Here is a 15,847-nt window from a genome sequence, read left to right as displayed (position 1 = left end):
CGAAAATATCGGGCGGGCGTATATTTCGCGGCCCGATGAAAAACGCCCGGAATCCGGCCGATTAATTTGCGATCTTGGAACTGGTTTTCCATGGTTTTAACCATCGCGAATCGTTTCTCACAGGGGTGGCGCTTTCCTTCTTCTTCGCGTAAGGCCGCCACCCCGTCAGAATTTTAGGAATTTTCCGTGGAATATCGCCAGGCGAGCGATCGTTATGGAAGGGAAATTTTAGAAATCTGATCGTTAATTCGTCCGTGAACGATTCAGGGACATTTTGCGCGTGAAATTGTGGGTGAACGTTGCGCTGGATTAAGACGATACGAGGAATGAAATTGTTATAATAATTTTTCGATTACACGTAAAAGTTCTCGATGATTATTTATCAATCCCGATGATTCATCGCACGAACAATGGTATCGGTCGGACATGCAAATTAGATTATTACTATAAGTCAATTTGGAAACTGGACTGCTAACGGCCAATTTGCAAATTAGATTACTTCATGCGCCGATACACAAAGTAGACCATTATCGTAAGCCGATTCGTAAAACAGACTATACTTATATTATTATTATCTAGTCCCTACGCGAGTAGAACTAGTATCACTCGAATTGCAAATTAAATCATAATCGGACTGTGGTAGTAAGTAGATCCTTGTTACCGTTTAATACGAGTATGTTGAAGTTGTTACTACAGTCGATAGATTTGCAACGTAAATTGATAGTTATCGGTTTACCAACCGAGTCGTTTAATTCACAAAAAAAAAAAAGAAAAAAAAGAAAAAAAAAATATATATCGCTGCCATTAAAACGCTCGAAAGATTAAATATTTGTATTTTTACGTTTCGAAAGTTTATAATGTTATTTGCGGAAAGTATTTGCGTTTCCACTTTCTATTTCTCAATTATAAACGCGGATAGAAGAGTGTGCAACAATATTGCAATATATTGATCGCCGTGTCCTTCTCCACATTCCATTTTTCAAAACCAAGAGAGGAGGAAGGAAATAAGAAAGAAGGAAAAGAAAAAAAAAGAAGAGGAAGAAAAGAAAGGTAGTACACGACCAAACGAACGAGCCAAGCTCGAATGGCCCGCGCAACTCGCGGAACAAACGGCGAACGTAACGATGCCGAGCGACACTTATATTGGGATCTATTAATATGCAGTCAACCTCGACATTAGACTAGGTGCTTAGTCGCTTGTCACGCGTATTACACACCCGGCACACCCCCTTAATGCGTTGTCAACACCGTGCCACTCGACACGATTGCTCCACCATTCGTCTGTCCGTGGTCTGTCGTCCGTAACGGCAAAACTGTTTAACAAAACTGTCGTCAACTAATGATTCGTCCAAAGGATCGGAAAAGGACCGCTACCGTGCGGCTAACAGACCCGTAAATTTTTCCAATACAAATCGTCCGTATTAGCATACTCTAAATGGCGTCTCCTCTCCTTGGTCCACACAATGGCGCTCAACGGCCACTTCCGCTTCTTGCGTCCTCGAACGCGTCAACTTCGCCAATAATGGGAGTGAAAGAATTTTTTTGGAGAGGGGAGAAAAAAAAAAAAAAAAGAATTTCAGGATGGATAGGTTTACTCCTGAAATCCAATTGACATCGTTATCTTATAACACACGGTATATTGTTTGTTAACCGTGCAACACCGCCGGAAATTTACGACCGGAATTTATACCTTGTTGGAGCGCAACGCAGCGTTTAGTCGAGATTTATTTTTCTTTTTCCTTTTTTTTTTTTATTTATTTATTTATTTATTTCCCCTCCCCCCGTATCGTATCCAATCTAGGCCTCTTCGTTGCATGTACAGGCCTGCTTTAAAATATGCGATAGAGCATGGTACAATGGACTAATTGGCTCTAGAATTTCATTCGCTATAGCATATTTTAAAATACATTTACATATATGTATGTTTAAAACTAATAATCCATCTGGAACTGTAATATCTCTGGCAAAGATTAGGAATAAAAGAAAAAGATGGATGCGGATATAATAAACCGTAAATTATATATTTTTCAGAATTTTGATCTGATTGACGATAAAAACTATTTGCTGTAACGTTAAGCTCGTTATAACAACATGATCTTTCGCGTTCATCGTATACCATTTCACGCTTTCTTATCTTGGAAACTAGATAGGAAACTTGTACTTACAAAATCATTCTTTTTTTTTTTTTTCTCTCTCTTTCCACATAATTCTTCGAATTACTTTCGAAGATTGTTCCTTGTGAAGAATTGACTTTCTCCGTTTTCTATAGTGATTTATAGCTATAGTAGTTCAAATTGCGTGTTTCGTTATAGTTAGAGCTATTAATCAGTAATTTGTTTTTTATATCGCGAACGCGATATAGAATTAAGATGTTAAAGGATAATCCATAATGCGAGAAACGAAAGTTTACTTTATCTTTGGATAATTGTACGTAACAATCAAAACGTGTATCCATATATATATATATATATACATATGTATAGCAATTATTTTAAAGGATTGAATTGAATTTAATTTAATTCAATTCTTCTTTTAACAAATTAATAATTCGTGCGATAATTTGTATTATGCTCCTTTTTCTTTTCTTTTTTTTTTTTTTTTTTCTTTTTCACGTTTTAAGAAATCAAAAAATTCGGTGTAAACGCATGGACGGACGATGCTTCCACCCATCGTGGAAAAAATATTAACGCTTCACCAATCGGTTTGGCCGATGCTCTCCGCGTGCCTTGAATAAAAATTTTATAACTTGTTTAATTTATGGCATAATAAAATGAAACTTGGAAATAAAAGCTGTCCAGCCTCTTTCGAGAATTTTTAGTAGTCCAGGTTCAATATCTATGTAAATTTCATATTATGTATTTAACCGTGAGTTTAACACATGCCCGGGCTCGCATTATTCCGCAATTTGTCCGATGTGATTGTAAAAATTTATTTTTCAATGCTATAATAAACGTTTCCTTAGAAACCGATGCTCTCGGTATCGCTAATTTTTCTACGCTCGATGATGATGATATACATTTAAAAAAAAGATTGTCGAGCATATCTCACAATCAATCTCTTCTTTATAAATTAGATACATAACAATTACAGAAAGCGAACGACTGTTACTTGTCAATTTACCGTGCTTTGCTTCCATTTTTATCTCCAGAAGATGAGCAATCGCTGTGAAAAAAATTATAAGTTATCTCCCTCTGAGAAATTTCAATTTACGATACGTTTAAGATATTTACGATAAAAATAAGAAAAAAAAAAAAAAAAAAAAGGAATATAATATGATACAAGTTTCACTGTATCAAATTCAAAAAGTGGAAACCAGAATATAGGAAGGAGTCGTTGCAATAACGATATAAAAGGAACACAAATTTTATTTATCACCTGTGGAATAACTTTCTTTCAATAAGTTATCGAGCGACTCAATTCGATCCGATATAAATTTGAATAATAAATACAAATATTCGATAATCGCACAAGCGCAATCGCGCAAACGGTGTAGCAAGTAAATATATATATCGTCGATATCGTCGAGAAGATTTTATGACGAGTGTTCGCACCGTATTCTCCGCCGTTATTACCCGTATTATTCGCGGTTCTCACCTAATATAATGTCACAAGGGGGATCGTTCAATTAGCGGGGAAGAAAGTCTCCCCAATTCTTTGGCATTTACAAGTTTCTTTCTTTCCTTCTTTCTTTCTTTGCTGTCGACGGGCTTCGATTCCTCGATCCGTCGATTTAATCGTGACCAAGCCGCGCTTACACATCGCTGTGTTCACCGCGATTTGAATTCAATCGAGGGTACAACGAGAGTTCGCGATTGGCGGGGAAAGGGAATTGTTACGCGCGATGACGTAACAATCGTCAAAAACTATTTACGCTCGAGGAAACGGAGGGGGGGGGGAGAAGAGGGGATATTGTGTTCAATTTCTTTTTTTTTTTTAATAATTTCGTTTAATTAATTTCGTTCGATATCGAAGGGGGATAGGAAACGGATGCGCGTAGAGTTTTTAATCATGTTAGTTTGAACGAAGTAAGAACGAGAAATGAATAGTAAGAGTGTAAAGTGAGGTTTCTTTTTTTTAAATCTTGAAAATTTATTCCAATAGATAGAATATTCGTTCGTTGCAAAATAATTGTGAATTTGTAATTTGTCATTGTACAATTTGAATAATGAAATTGTTAAGTTCGTGATATGTTCAAGAATTTGTTTATACTATGAGTTCCTCGATTAGTAATCAGCATCATTTGCAAGAATTGAATACGGGGAAAAAAGATAGTTTTTTTTATCACAGTTGGAAAAAATTAAAAAAGATGAATTTACAAAAAAATATAATTCGATTTTACTTAGGATTTATATTTATATAAATATAAATATTTATTATACTTTATATGATGCAGGAATAGCTAATTGTGTAATCAAAGTGGAATTTGTTGCTCGATCAATAAAATAATAATGTACAACGATTAATATTCCTCATATTTAATTTTTACGATCGAGATAAAAATTTTTAAAAAAAAACTTTTCAAAAGTTGAACTCGAAAAATGCAACAATTTCAACCGAGGCCGAGACCCGGGATTGATTAAATTGGTTTTGACTGATTTAACATCGTCATATCTCATTAACATAAAAACGATGATAAATCAGATAATCTCTTTTAATTGATTTCTTAACAGACCCGTTATTATGTAAAAATTTAGAAATTTGTATTTAAAATCTCCTAATGAGTAGAGTAGACTCCATTTTGTATTCAAGGAGAAGAGCATATATATATATATATATATTTTTTTTTGTTTACACTGTTTCACTTTGTTTTTATCGTTCACTGCTAATAAATAATGAAATAACATTTGAACACACCTGTTTGCATCGAAAAACCTTTCACCTTTCAACCGTACATACACCACCGTATATTCTTAAAACAATTGAACTAATATTAATTAACCAAACTCCACTTGTAACAACGCTAACAAATTTGGTAACGAAAGGAAACTAAGTCTCGTTAGATGCAATAACAAACAATTCTTAATTTCACGATTAGAGAAAGAGAGAGAGAGAGAGAGAATTTTTATCTCCATCGAGAATTAATCTACTCGAGGATTAAATAAATAACTTAATTCTTAATCAACTAGAACCGCTAGATAAACACGTATTTGAACCATTAACCACCGGCCTAATACGTCTAAATAAAAATTTCATAGCCGATCAAGATTAATGATCACATGCTTCGACTTTAATCCCTAATCATTAATTACCACACATACATTAAACATTGCCAACACTCGTGCCCGTGATAATGTATTTCGAATGACGTCGAAATAACGCTTAATCGGCCGTGAATTATGATTAAACCGTTTGCGTCGCGCGCAATAGTTCCGCGACAATTTGTCATTACGAATGGCGGCGGTTGGTTTAAAAAAGAAAAAGCTGGAAAGGATGCTGCGCGCCGCGGTCCAAGGATTAATCGAGAAACACGGACTTCTGGACGTTCGGCAATTCGTATCCCGGCGATATCTCTGTTTATCGTTTAATTGAAGAACGCATAAGCGCCGGCCAATTTGCGTGAAATAAATAATCCACGCGTTTGCCTCGCCCTGGAAAACTGGACATCTGGATCGGCGCGCAGAATCGTATCCGCGATCCTTATCCTTATACCAGACACATTTTCGCTCTACGACGGTTGATCGAGTTTCGACAATTCGAGAAATTTAGAAAGATAATAAACTTGGATGATTCGTAAAAAAAAAAAAAAGATATCTATATAATATGCTCGTGTGTGGGGGAAGGGAAAAAATTTTCACTCGTGACGAATCAATTTGAACGTGAATGAACGTGTTTATTATCAGTGGAGCCGGCAAATGGGTAGTATAAGTCGTAGTAGGTGGGCAGAGCGATAGTAATGGTGATTTTGCAAATTCGATTGGTGGAAAGTAGAGCATTGTTGTAACAGCAATTTGCTAGATAAACCGGTAATATCAGTCGGGCTGTAATATTCATTGCTACTGATAGATTTGCAACCGGTGTTAAGTCGGACGGTTATTGGGATATTATGATTGGAAAAGTTTCGTTGGAACGTGGTGTAAGTTGATTCAATGTAGCTTGGAATGATCGTAAAACGTATTTGCTATAATTTAGAGTCGTGTCGAGGATTACCTTCAACACTGTTGTACGGTATTACGATAGTGCACGTAATGGAGTCGGACAGTCACGTTCAAAAGTCGTGGAATGTCTTCCTTCTCGTTTAAAACAAAATTTCCATACGCGATGAGAGATTGTGACAATTTTGAATTTTTAATTCTTTTCATTTCACTTGAATTTCGTGTCGTTGGAAAAAGATTCTTAGGTTAAGTTGGGTGGAGATTAACGGATGTAATCATCGTCAAAAAAGTCCTCGACGTCGGTCCTTCGATATGTTCTAAAAAAAAAAAAAAAAAAAAAAAAAAAAAAAAACGATAAAATTTTTCCACGAAAAATCATCAATGTGCACTATGATCGGCGATATCACTTATCGATGGAAAACTAATAACTTACAAATGTTTGCGGAAACTTTGGAAAGGCGTGTTTATCATCGAAACTTTTTTCTCGTGACTCATTGTCGCGTTTTCTTCATACGCACAAAATCTATTTTTGAGACCGTGTCTCTCGAAAATTATCGAAATCAGGAATGTGAAACGATTTTAGGAAAAATTTATTTTTGGATAAAGAATAGAATCTTGAGGAATTTTCAATGTTTAAAATGATATTTTAAAGAGTATTAAGAAGTTGCTTCAGTTTCGAATGTCAAAAATGCGCTGATTTGAATTCGTCGTTACACACTTTTCTCGAATTTATTGTCGAACGTAAATTTCACATTGTAACGATGATCGTAAAGTTTATAATGTTTAATATAATACCGCGAAATTTCTTTGTTACGCGAAATTTTCATTGCAGTTTTTTCGTGGAGAAACAAAAAATTCAATGCGACGATAATAGCTCGACGGGACAAAGCAATTTTTTATCACAAGAACTGAAATAAACTACATATAATCCGACTTCTTTTTGTAAATAAAATAATTTCTATACACGTCAAAACAAAATCAAACGAAACTTGAATTCTTTCTCGAATAACTACTTTGAAAAGAAAATTCTACTACGTTGCAATAAGTAAAATATTTCTTATTCCTCGTAAATCGAATAATTCAAATGTACCTATATAATTTGATAAATTGCGCAGCATAAGATAAGATAATTTTCATTTCACACGAAGAAGGAATTAATTTCTAAAATAGGAAATTACGTTTGACCTCACTGCTCTAATCTCGACTAAATTTATATTTAGCCTGCACTTAAGCATAAAACGTTAAATTTAATAAAAGAGGCCAAGAATTCGATCTCTTTGCATTAATTATATATATAACATTATACAATTTTATTATTTAATTAAGTAACGAAATTTTACAAGTCGCCAATACTCTTCGCTTAATTATTAATTATTATTAAGTTAAAAAGAAATTCCTATTACTATTGTCTCATCATTAAATCACTATTGCTTGATTATTAATGAAGTATACGCAGGAGTTTCTAATTATCAAACTCTTATTAATGAAGTTACAGTTCTCATCGTTTCATTATCATTTCAAATACCGTATAATATAAAAATGTATGGTTGCTCCTAAAGACACTAATAATAAATCAAACAAAATTTACATTAAATTAATGAGATTTGTAAATTTTAGAAAATCCAATTAGAAAATCCACCCATCGTTTCCCTATCGTTAGTTAAGTCACAAGTTTTTACAATACCAATAAATATCCGATATCGACGACTATGATAATAAAAATGAAGGAGCTTGGCAAAACTTCGAAATACGAGTCACACGGGTGGTGAAAAGAAAAAAAAAAAAAAAAAAAAAAAGAAATGCATTCTCAAAAAATTTGTAACTTCTCAATTCACGCCACCGGTCCAAATAGTGGCTCGATTAACGATTTCGACAAATTCGAATTCGGTCCAACATAACGCCGCAATTTCCAATTTTCTTTTTTACTTTCTTTTTTTTTTCTCTCTCTCTCTCCCCGTCGAATCCGGTTTCGGTGTCGTCGTTCCATCAAATTCCTCGCGATATCCACCCCCTCCATCGCACAGTTTAGCATTACAAATACTGGAACCAGCTAGGGGCAAAAAATACGAGGATCCAGCAAAGCCTATCATCGCGCCATTCACCGGTGCGCTTCTTATCTGCGTTTCTTTTCGAACTGCGTGCCGCGAGAGATTCACGAGGGTTCCGTGAAATTTCACGCGAACGATTCTTTTTTTTTCTTCCCTTCCCTTCCCTTCCCTTCCCTTCTCTTCTCTTCTCTTCTCCCTTTTTTTTTATCCTCCTCTACCCACCCCCCGCCCGCGCAGAATTCGATCTCAAAGGAATTTCACCGCTTCGTACGGTACACGTACGAGTAATCAATTAGCCGGTCGACTTTATCGAATAAAAATTCCTGGGGAAACTCTATTCACCGGCACCACCGGTATATAGTTTCGATATTGCACGAGATTGTGACTCTCGTGGTTATATGTTAATCGTGTTTGTATATTGCGTACAATAGTATTGAAGTTGATAGTTTCGTAATAGATCGTGATACACGTTCCCAACAACGAGTGTGGATGCCACTGTGTGCACAAGTAGTATCTGAGAAAGTGTTATTATTTAAAAACATTCTCCTTCGAATCTGTTGCTTCGATAATTGGTATACGATTATGATATTTACTACTCGTTGAAAGGAAAAATTTTGTTCGAGAAGCTTTAATAAAAAGTTTTTGCTGGTGGTCGGGCAATTGTTATCGAAAATGGTTATTATAAACACGTTCTAAATTTTATAAGGAGAGAACAATCGACAAACACGTGGAATTCTATCGTGGAGGTGAGATTAATCTAACTTGTTGAAAATTAAATTCATTTTTCTTTTTTTTTTTTTTTAAATCTATTATCTATTTTGCATTGTTATTGACAGGATCGTTTATTTGTTGTTGAAAAAATATTTACTTAGTATAAAAGAGTTTTAAAAAATACTCGGTTATAATAGTCGGTTTAATTTTCTTCGTATTAGGTCACATCAATTTTAACTGAAATATTTATTTCTAATGTTAATGTTTTCTTGAAATTTTTAGTACGTTGTTATCAATGATAGATAATGGAACGATTTTGAAATTACGATCACTGTTCAAATGGCGTGTCTGTTATTCTAAAATGGCGAATTTTTAAATCGTCGCCGTTTTCAACGGGAGCGGAGTGACTTATGCCGTCGCAGCTAAACAGTTAACTTCTAGGCTAAAATCCTTGTCGCCTTCTAATTTTATTAAAGCTGATCGAAGCCTTTAAAAAACTGCGCAGTCTGCATTGTCATTCTGCAAAATCTTTTACTTTCCTTCTTCTTGGACAAAAACTGCTTGGACTTACTGCTTTCTTACATTGTAAAAAAAGTAATTCAGTTTATCATCGTTGGATTTAATTAACAAAAGGAAAGTAAAAGTAATTGTTCTGTAAATATTGTTCGAAACAGTTGTTTCGTTCTTTTCGAAAAAATCTACCCTGAACGCGTTAAAACGAAATGAAAGAGCGAAAAGAAATGTCGAAAAGAAACGTTGAAATTGGACAATTCAATTAAAATGAATATGCAAAACTTATTTTGAAATTAAAATTTATTTGAAAGATTTCAAAAATATACTTGTTATAGAATTTAATCAATATATTCTCGTACGTTGAAACAAATCGTGTTCCAGATTATTTCTTTCAATTTTTTTTGAAAATGAAGAAAGTGAAGAATTATTTGTTTGCGAAACACGAAGAAGCTTCTTCTGATGACTTATGAAACCTTCAGCGTGAGAAATGCAAACAATCAGTTTGAAGAAATTCTCAACCAAGTATTAACCCATTAGCTGCTATTATATCGATGTTTTTAAAATTATAAAAGAAAATTGATATATATATATATAAGATCTTCAAATTAAATTTATCGTTATAATAATAAAAATATATACATTATTTAGTATTTTAGAAGATCAAGCATATAAAATTGTTTTACAAAAAAATAAATAAAAGTTAAATTTAATTATTCTTATAGAAAAATGAAAAGAATATTTATATTTTCATTTTCGTATTTTATTTATCAAATTCATTAATTCCTTTCCATAAAGTGAGAATAGAATATAATTGATGAAAGAATTGTATTGCGAATGAAAGATTTCATTTATCAAGGAATTGTAGAAAAAATATTTTCTATTTATTAAATTTAAATTAGGTTAAAATTTATTTTAAATTTATTCATATTTGTTCATATTCGATTCATGAAGACTTTCCTGCGACTTGTCGTTGAAACCTTTTCTATTCCAACTGATCTCGTTTCATTTGCTCATTTGTTTATCCAGCCGATATTTATTGAAACGAATACAAAAAGAATTGAATGAAAAAAAAAAAAAGAAAGAAAAATTGGCGTAATTACGGTTCATAAAGAAGAGAAATCGATGTGAGAAATCCGTAAAATCATCGAGAGAAGTTAGTCCCGTGCAATATGAACTGAGCGTGAAACTAGTCGAAGTCTTCGGACCCCGCGAAAAGAATGAAAAGTTTGTATTTGCAAAAACTGAATAACGAACTAGTTGGAAATTACTTTTAAAGAATACGACAAAATTGAAGACACTAATTTCGATGAAACTCTGTACTCAGTAACAAATAACTTTCCATCAGAAGAAATACGAAATCCAGTTGAAAAGTCGTGTCGAGACAATTGGAGAAAACTTTAAGGGGGCGTGTTTCTTCTAATTAAAAGCGAATACTGTTCAAAGAGTGAAATAAGAAAAATATTCGAAAAAATTGTAATTGGAATTGTAGCCATTTCGACGATTAAAATTTTATTATTATTATTAAGGAATCCGATTAAAATTAAAATTTGATTAAATTTGCATTATGCAATTTTCAATTTTCTCCTCGTGCAAAACGTCTCTCGTCTTATTTCTGTAAAATGGCGTTATTGAAAACTTTCGCTAACACTGGATGTTATGCCAAATTAAAAAAATATCACCAGAAACCATCTTCGTACGAGCTAAAGAGCGTATCGTTGTTATTCACGAATCCTCAACTTCTTCGTGACTGGAAAATTGCTGTTTAGGAGTCAAGGCCGCCTAAACTTCGCCAAATCCAAGGAGAACGCAAAACAGCCTAATAATTTCATCGAGTTGGCTGCTGCAAATCTCCACGATTGTGCGAACGACCATCTTTATTATTCGAAGCCTCGTTCGATGCGAGGAAATACGATGAACATCTATTATCGGGTGAAATACTACGGTATTAAAATAGCCTATGGAATAAGAATCGTACGATTTGAAAGAAAAGAAGAATATATTATTATTCGAAAAGAATATTTTCGATGGCTTCTAAGAAGTTCGCAATTTTATCGATAATGAATGAAGAATAGAGGTGGAACGAAACAAAGGAATTGAATTGATAATGTTATTGAACGGTGAAGTTAATTTGGAGAGTGAAATTTATTTCTATAATATTATTCTATTTGACATAAATATTATCGGGCATATGTTAATTTTGCTTTTTTCTTCCTCTTTTTTTTTTCTTTTTTTCCGTTTACACTACTCGTTCAAAAGTCTTTTCTTTATTGTGTACGAAAATTGACGTGAGAAAATTTCTCATGTCTCAACAATATTTATATCCTTTTATATTTAGTAAATTTTCTTCGTCGAGATCAAGAAAGACGAACAATATTTATCAACAATTACGAGCAAATCCTAATTTATCGATCTAACGCGTATTTAAGATTTTCATCGTAGTTTACGTTCAATCAACACTTAAACTATAGAATTAAGATGCGACGAGTAACCGCGTCAAAGGAAAAAGAACGCTCGAAACTCGCAGAGAATTTATATTGGAAATTCCGAATTCGAAATCATTTTCTTTGTAGAATGCTTTCCTTTGCTCTCGTAAACGCTATCACAATTAGAGTGTTCGAAAAACTAACCCTAAATAATCAGAAATTTACCGTGAAAAACGAAAAGGGAATATGAGGAGACGATCAATCGAAGCTTACAAACAAGGAAAAGGAGAGAGTATTACAAATTTCACGGAGAAATTCTATCAAATAACGATACAAAATAATTCGAATTATTATTTATTTTCATCGTAATTGGAGCGCTCGATAAATTAACCTTAAACAATCAAAAATCTATCGTGAAGACGAGACGAGATGTAACGTTGAGAAGAAACTAATCTATTACGTTAAATAAAGAGAAGGAAAATTATAAAGATAACTTTTAAGAAAATCCACATTCGTCTTCTTTCTAAAAATACGGGAACGATTTCCTCTGCATTTCAATTAGGGAAGAAAAATATCATATTCCTAAATCGGACGATCCATTGCGAAGGAGAAGTTCTATTTGCTAAAAAATAAAAATTAAAAGTCTATTGAATATCGAAACAAAATAATTCGAATTTTCTTCACTTTCTATAAAAAGAAGAACAATTTTCTCTAATTATAACAATTATCTTTAGACAACGATGGAATCAATTATGAAAATGTGATAAATAAGAATTAAACATCTTTCGAAACATCTTCACGCAATTGGGGTATCGAAAAACTATCCTACAATGGAGAATTCTCATTAAAAACAAAGCAATTCGAATAATCGTCTCTAAATCAGCTACGTAAACCTCTATAGAAACCTCTTCGTTTTCTTTGAGAAAACAATTTTCAATATCGAGTTGCAATTGAATCAACAATCTCTAGATCCGCCCACGAAAGCAAATTATTAAACGTAAATTAATTCGTATATCGATTCATAAAAACTCGCCTCTTTTTTAAAAGTCAAGGATAAAGCGTCCCAATGGTTTTCCGATTTACCAACGAATCCCACGCGTTAATCCCGCGCCTCGTACGCGTCTAATAACGGCCGCAGCGCGCGTGGACATAAGTGACAAGTGGCTTTAGCGCTCGTTGCGTTTTCGAGCGGGTCATCGCACCCGAGAAACGAGAAACCTGTCCTCGGCTCGCGTTTTCTCAGCCCGGAGTCGCGCCACTGCCACTGTTCAAAACGAGCCCCGCGTGGCGGATCGAAATCTCTACTCTTACCGATTTTCTGCCTCGCGGAAAACTTCCCCTCTGGTTAAGTCTGGCTGCTTGCCCCCTTCGATCCGAAAAAATTTCTTTCGCTCGGTGGCTGTTCGAGAGGAGCGATGATCCCTCGCGAATTTTGAATGCGAGCACGGGAACGGGAGATCGGTTCACGTGTCGCGACGCGAGAAATCCGACGGAGAGCTTCTGTGAAACGAGTTTCGATGACACTCGCGGTTGATTGCCGCCGACGGCTACCATTGCATTGCCTCCGTTTCGTATCTCTTCACATTGCTTTATTCACCTGTTTTATTTAACGTTTAAAAATGGATGTTTCGGTGGAAACGCTTGATGATGTATTTTTATACTAGAGTATTTATTTATTAATTTATTTGGTAATAACGGTTGTTTTCGTGCGAGTTGTGACAGGTATTTCGATAGATAATTTTTAATCTTTATTAGAAAAGTATTTAACAGATGTGACTAGTGGAATTTGATGTTGGTTCTTATCTAAATCGAGGAATACGTAGAAGAAGGTAATTTAAAAAAAGGACGTTTCGTCCATAACTTTTTTTTTGTGACGTCAATTGGATGATCTACCCGAACTCCAATGTAAAATTCAATACCTGATGGAAAATGTCTTGCTTATCCGGATGGAAGATCTTTTAGAAAGTTTTCGAGAGATCGAATGAATCTTAGATCGGGGATGATAATAGAAAAAAATCTCGGATAGATATCATTGAAAAAGGGGAAAAAGAATACTCTCAAGAATTATTATTGCAAAATAAGTAATTTGTAATTCATGGAAAAATTCACTCGAGGAGAAAAAAAAAACTGGTGTTAATTTGAAAGTATTGATGTGGAAGAAATTTTTTTTTACGTTACATTGAAAAAAGGAAAAACAAAAAGAATCTATAACAAACGTTATAAAGTTTTCACTAGACATCACTAGTAACGTTACTAGCAAAGATCAAACATTCGAACACATTCGAAACACGTTTGTTTAGCCTTCAGAAACTCTAAAACTCACAAGAAATATAGAATCTCTTCGATTAATAACGAATCGAACTCTGACGGATAACACCAAAACACTATGCTATCAATTTTCAATTTTCAAAATATTTCCAAACGAACTTTGAACGCGCCACATGTCGTTCGTAGAAGCCTTACAACATCGAAACTGTTCATAATACTCGTGTAATCATTTATCAGGATTCTGTCACTTTTAATCGCGAAAAAGAAAAACAAAAGAAAAAAAAACAAAAAAAAAAAATAAATAAATAGGAAACGTTCTTCATGACACATCTCTCTCTAACCGGTAACAGATCTCACAATGATTCCAGAAGTAGGACAGACAAAATCGAATACATTCGTACAATTCGATTCACTGTTTCAATTTCGCCTATTACCCGGCAACATACGGTGAAATTAACGAGAAACGGCTCGACACTACTCGAGAAGAAGTGTACTCGACCGGCCCTTTTTCTCGCCTAACCTAACTCACAAGAGCACTGGAAAGCGGGCGCGATAGAGAGAGAGCGCGCGCACACACCCGTAATTTCTCTTCCCTTTCTGTCCCCGTCTTTTCCTCCCGTTTTTCTTTTCTTTTCTTTACTTCCCTACCGAATTTTGCACCGATGATGTTTGCACTTACGGGTTACGTTCACGTTTCCAACAGGATTGATCAGCAGTGGGCCCTGGACAAGATCCTCCTCGAGGTGGGCACGGCTCGGTCGGGCTTGCTTTCTCCGTGACATCCCTTCTTGCCTGTTGATCTCTGGTCGATTGTTGGCGATCGGTGATCCGGTTTGCCGGGGGGAGGAGGTTTGTGTGTGTCGGGGGGCAGGTAAAAAAAAAAAAAAATCTCGCTCAGACGGTCCGACGCGCGATCGGTCCACGCCACGGCGAGGACCTCGTCGGTTCCGCACTCGGCGATTCCGGTCGCGGTTTAACCGAATCACTGGTTCTGTAGTACTTCACCATCGACACTGTCAGGGAGCCACACCTCCCCGCGCGCGCTAATCCACTTCCTGAACGATCCCATGCGGAAGAGACGGGGCGGTTTCAACTTGGCCAGTAATAACACACTCGAGCCATCATCATCGCCGGAAACACCGCGGCCACTTTCAATAAATCTCTCTCTCTTACGAGTTTCTCCGAGAAAACGGCACGACGCGACTCTCTTTCTGTTCCACACTATTTCGTGTCACACACTGAACTTTTTTTCCCCTTTTCCTTTCTTTATACCATACCGTGTATATACCATCGACGAGACACACACCGGGTGTGTGTGCGCACGTGTACCACCGAGCGACTCTGTCCGTCTGTCCACGCGGGACACCGCGTCCGTGCGTGCGTCGTGCGTGCGTGCGTTCGTTCGTTCGTGCCTGCCCGAGTAGTACGTAGTTGCCTGGCTGCGTGCGTACGTGCGTGCGTGCGTGCGTGCGTGCGTGCGTGGCCTACGTACGTGTGCGAACCTGTGTATATATATATATATATAGTGTGTGTATATATATATATGTGTATGTGTGTGTGTGTGTGTGTTTATGGTTCTATATCTCGCGCGAAATCCGCGGCTCTGGTGCCTCGAGTCGGCCGGACGACGGACGGACCAGCTCTGGGCCTGACGTCGCGGCGCCCCTCTCCTGCGCTGACCGTCGCGCCCTGGTGGGGAGCGGAGGGGAGAGGCCTGCGCGCGCTTTCCTCCCCACCACCGCGGCGACCGACGCCCCCACCACCGCCCCGAGCCCTCTCCAACGCGCCCGCC

At 35.9% G+C, this 15,847-nt stretch overlaps 1 protein-coding gene across 1 annotated transcript in view; it reads right to left on the bottom strand.

The window, feature by feature from the left end:
• The window catches only part of salm (spalt major), a 72,078-nt gene extending 56,378 nt beyond the window's left edge, over positions 1–15,700 (bottom strand). Inside the window, 1 exon segment of the mRNA XM_086910929.1 lies at positions 14,735–15,700. Coding sequence (XP_086767055.1) covers positions 14,735–14,837 — 103 coding nt within the window. The 5' untranslated portion in view covers positions 14,838–15,700.
• Between the last annotated feature and the right edge of the window lie 147 nt (positions 15,701–15,847).

Source organism: Apis florea, unplaced genomic scaffold, assembly GCF_048593485.1.
Source record: "Apis florea isolate Af1SG1 unplaced genomic scaffold, ASM4859348v1 contig_3203_pilon, whole genome shotgun sequence".
Taxonomy (NCBI): Eukaryota; Metazoa; Arthropoda; class Insecta; order Hymenoptera; family Apidae; genus Apis; species Apis florea.
This window is presented reverse-complemented; position numbering and strand designations above follow the sequence as displayed.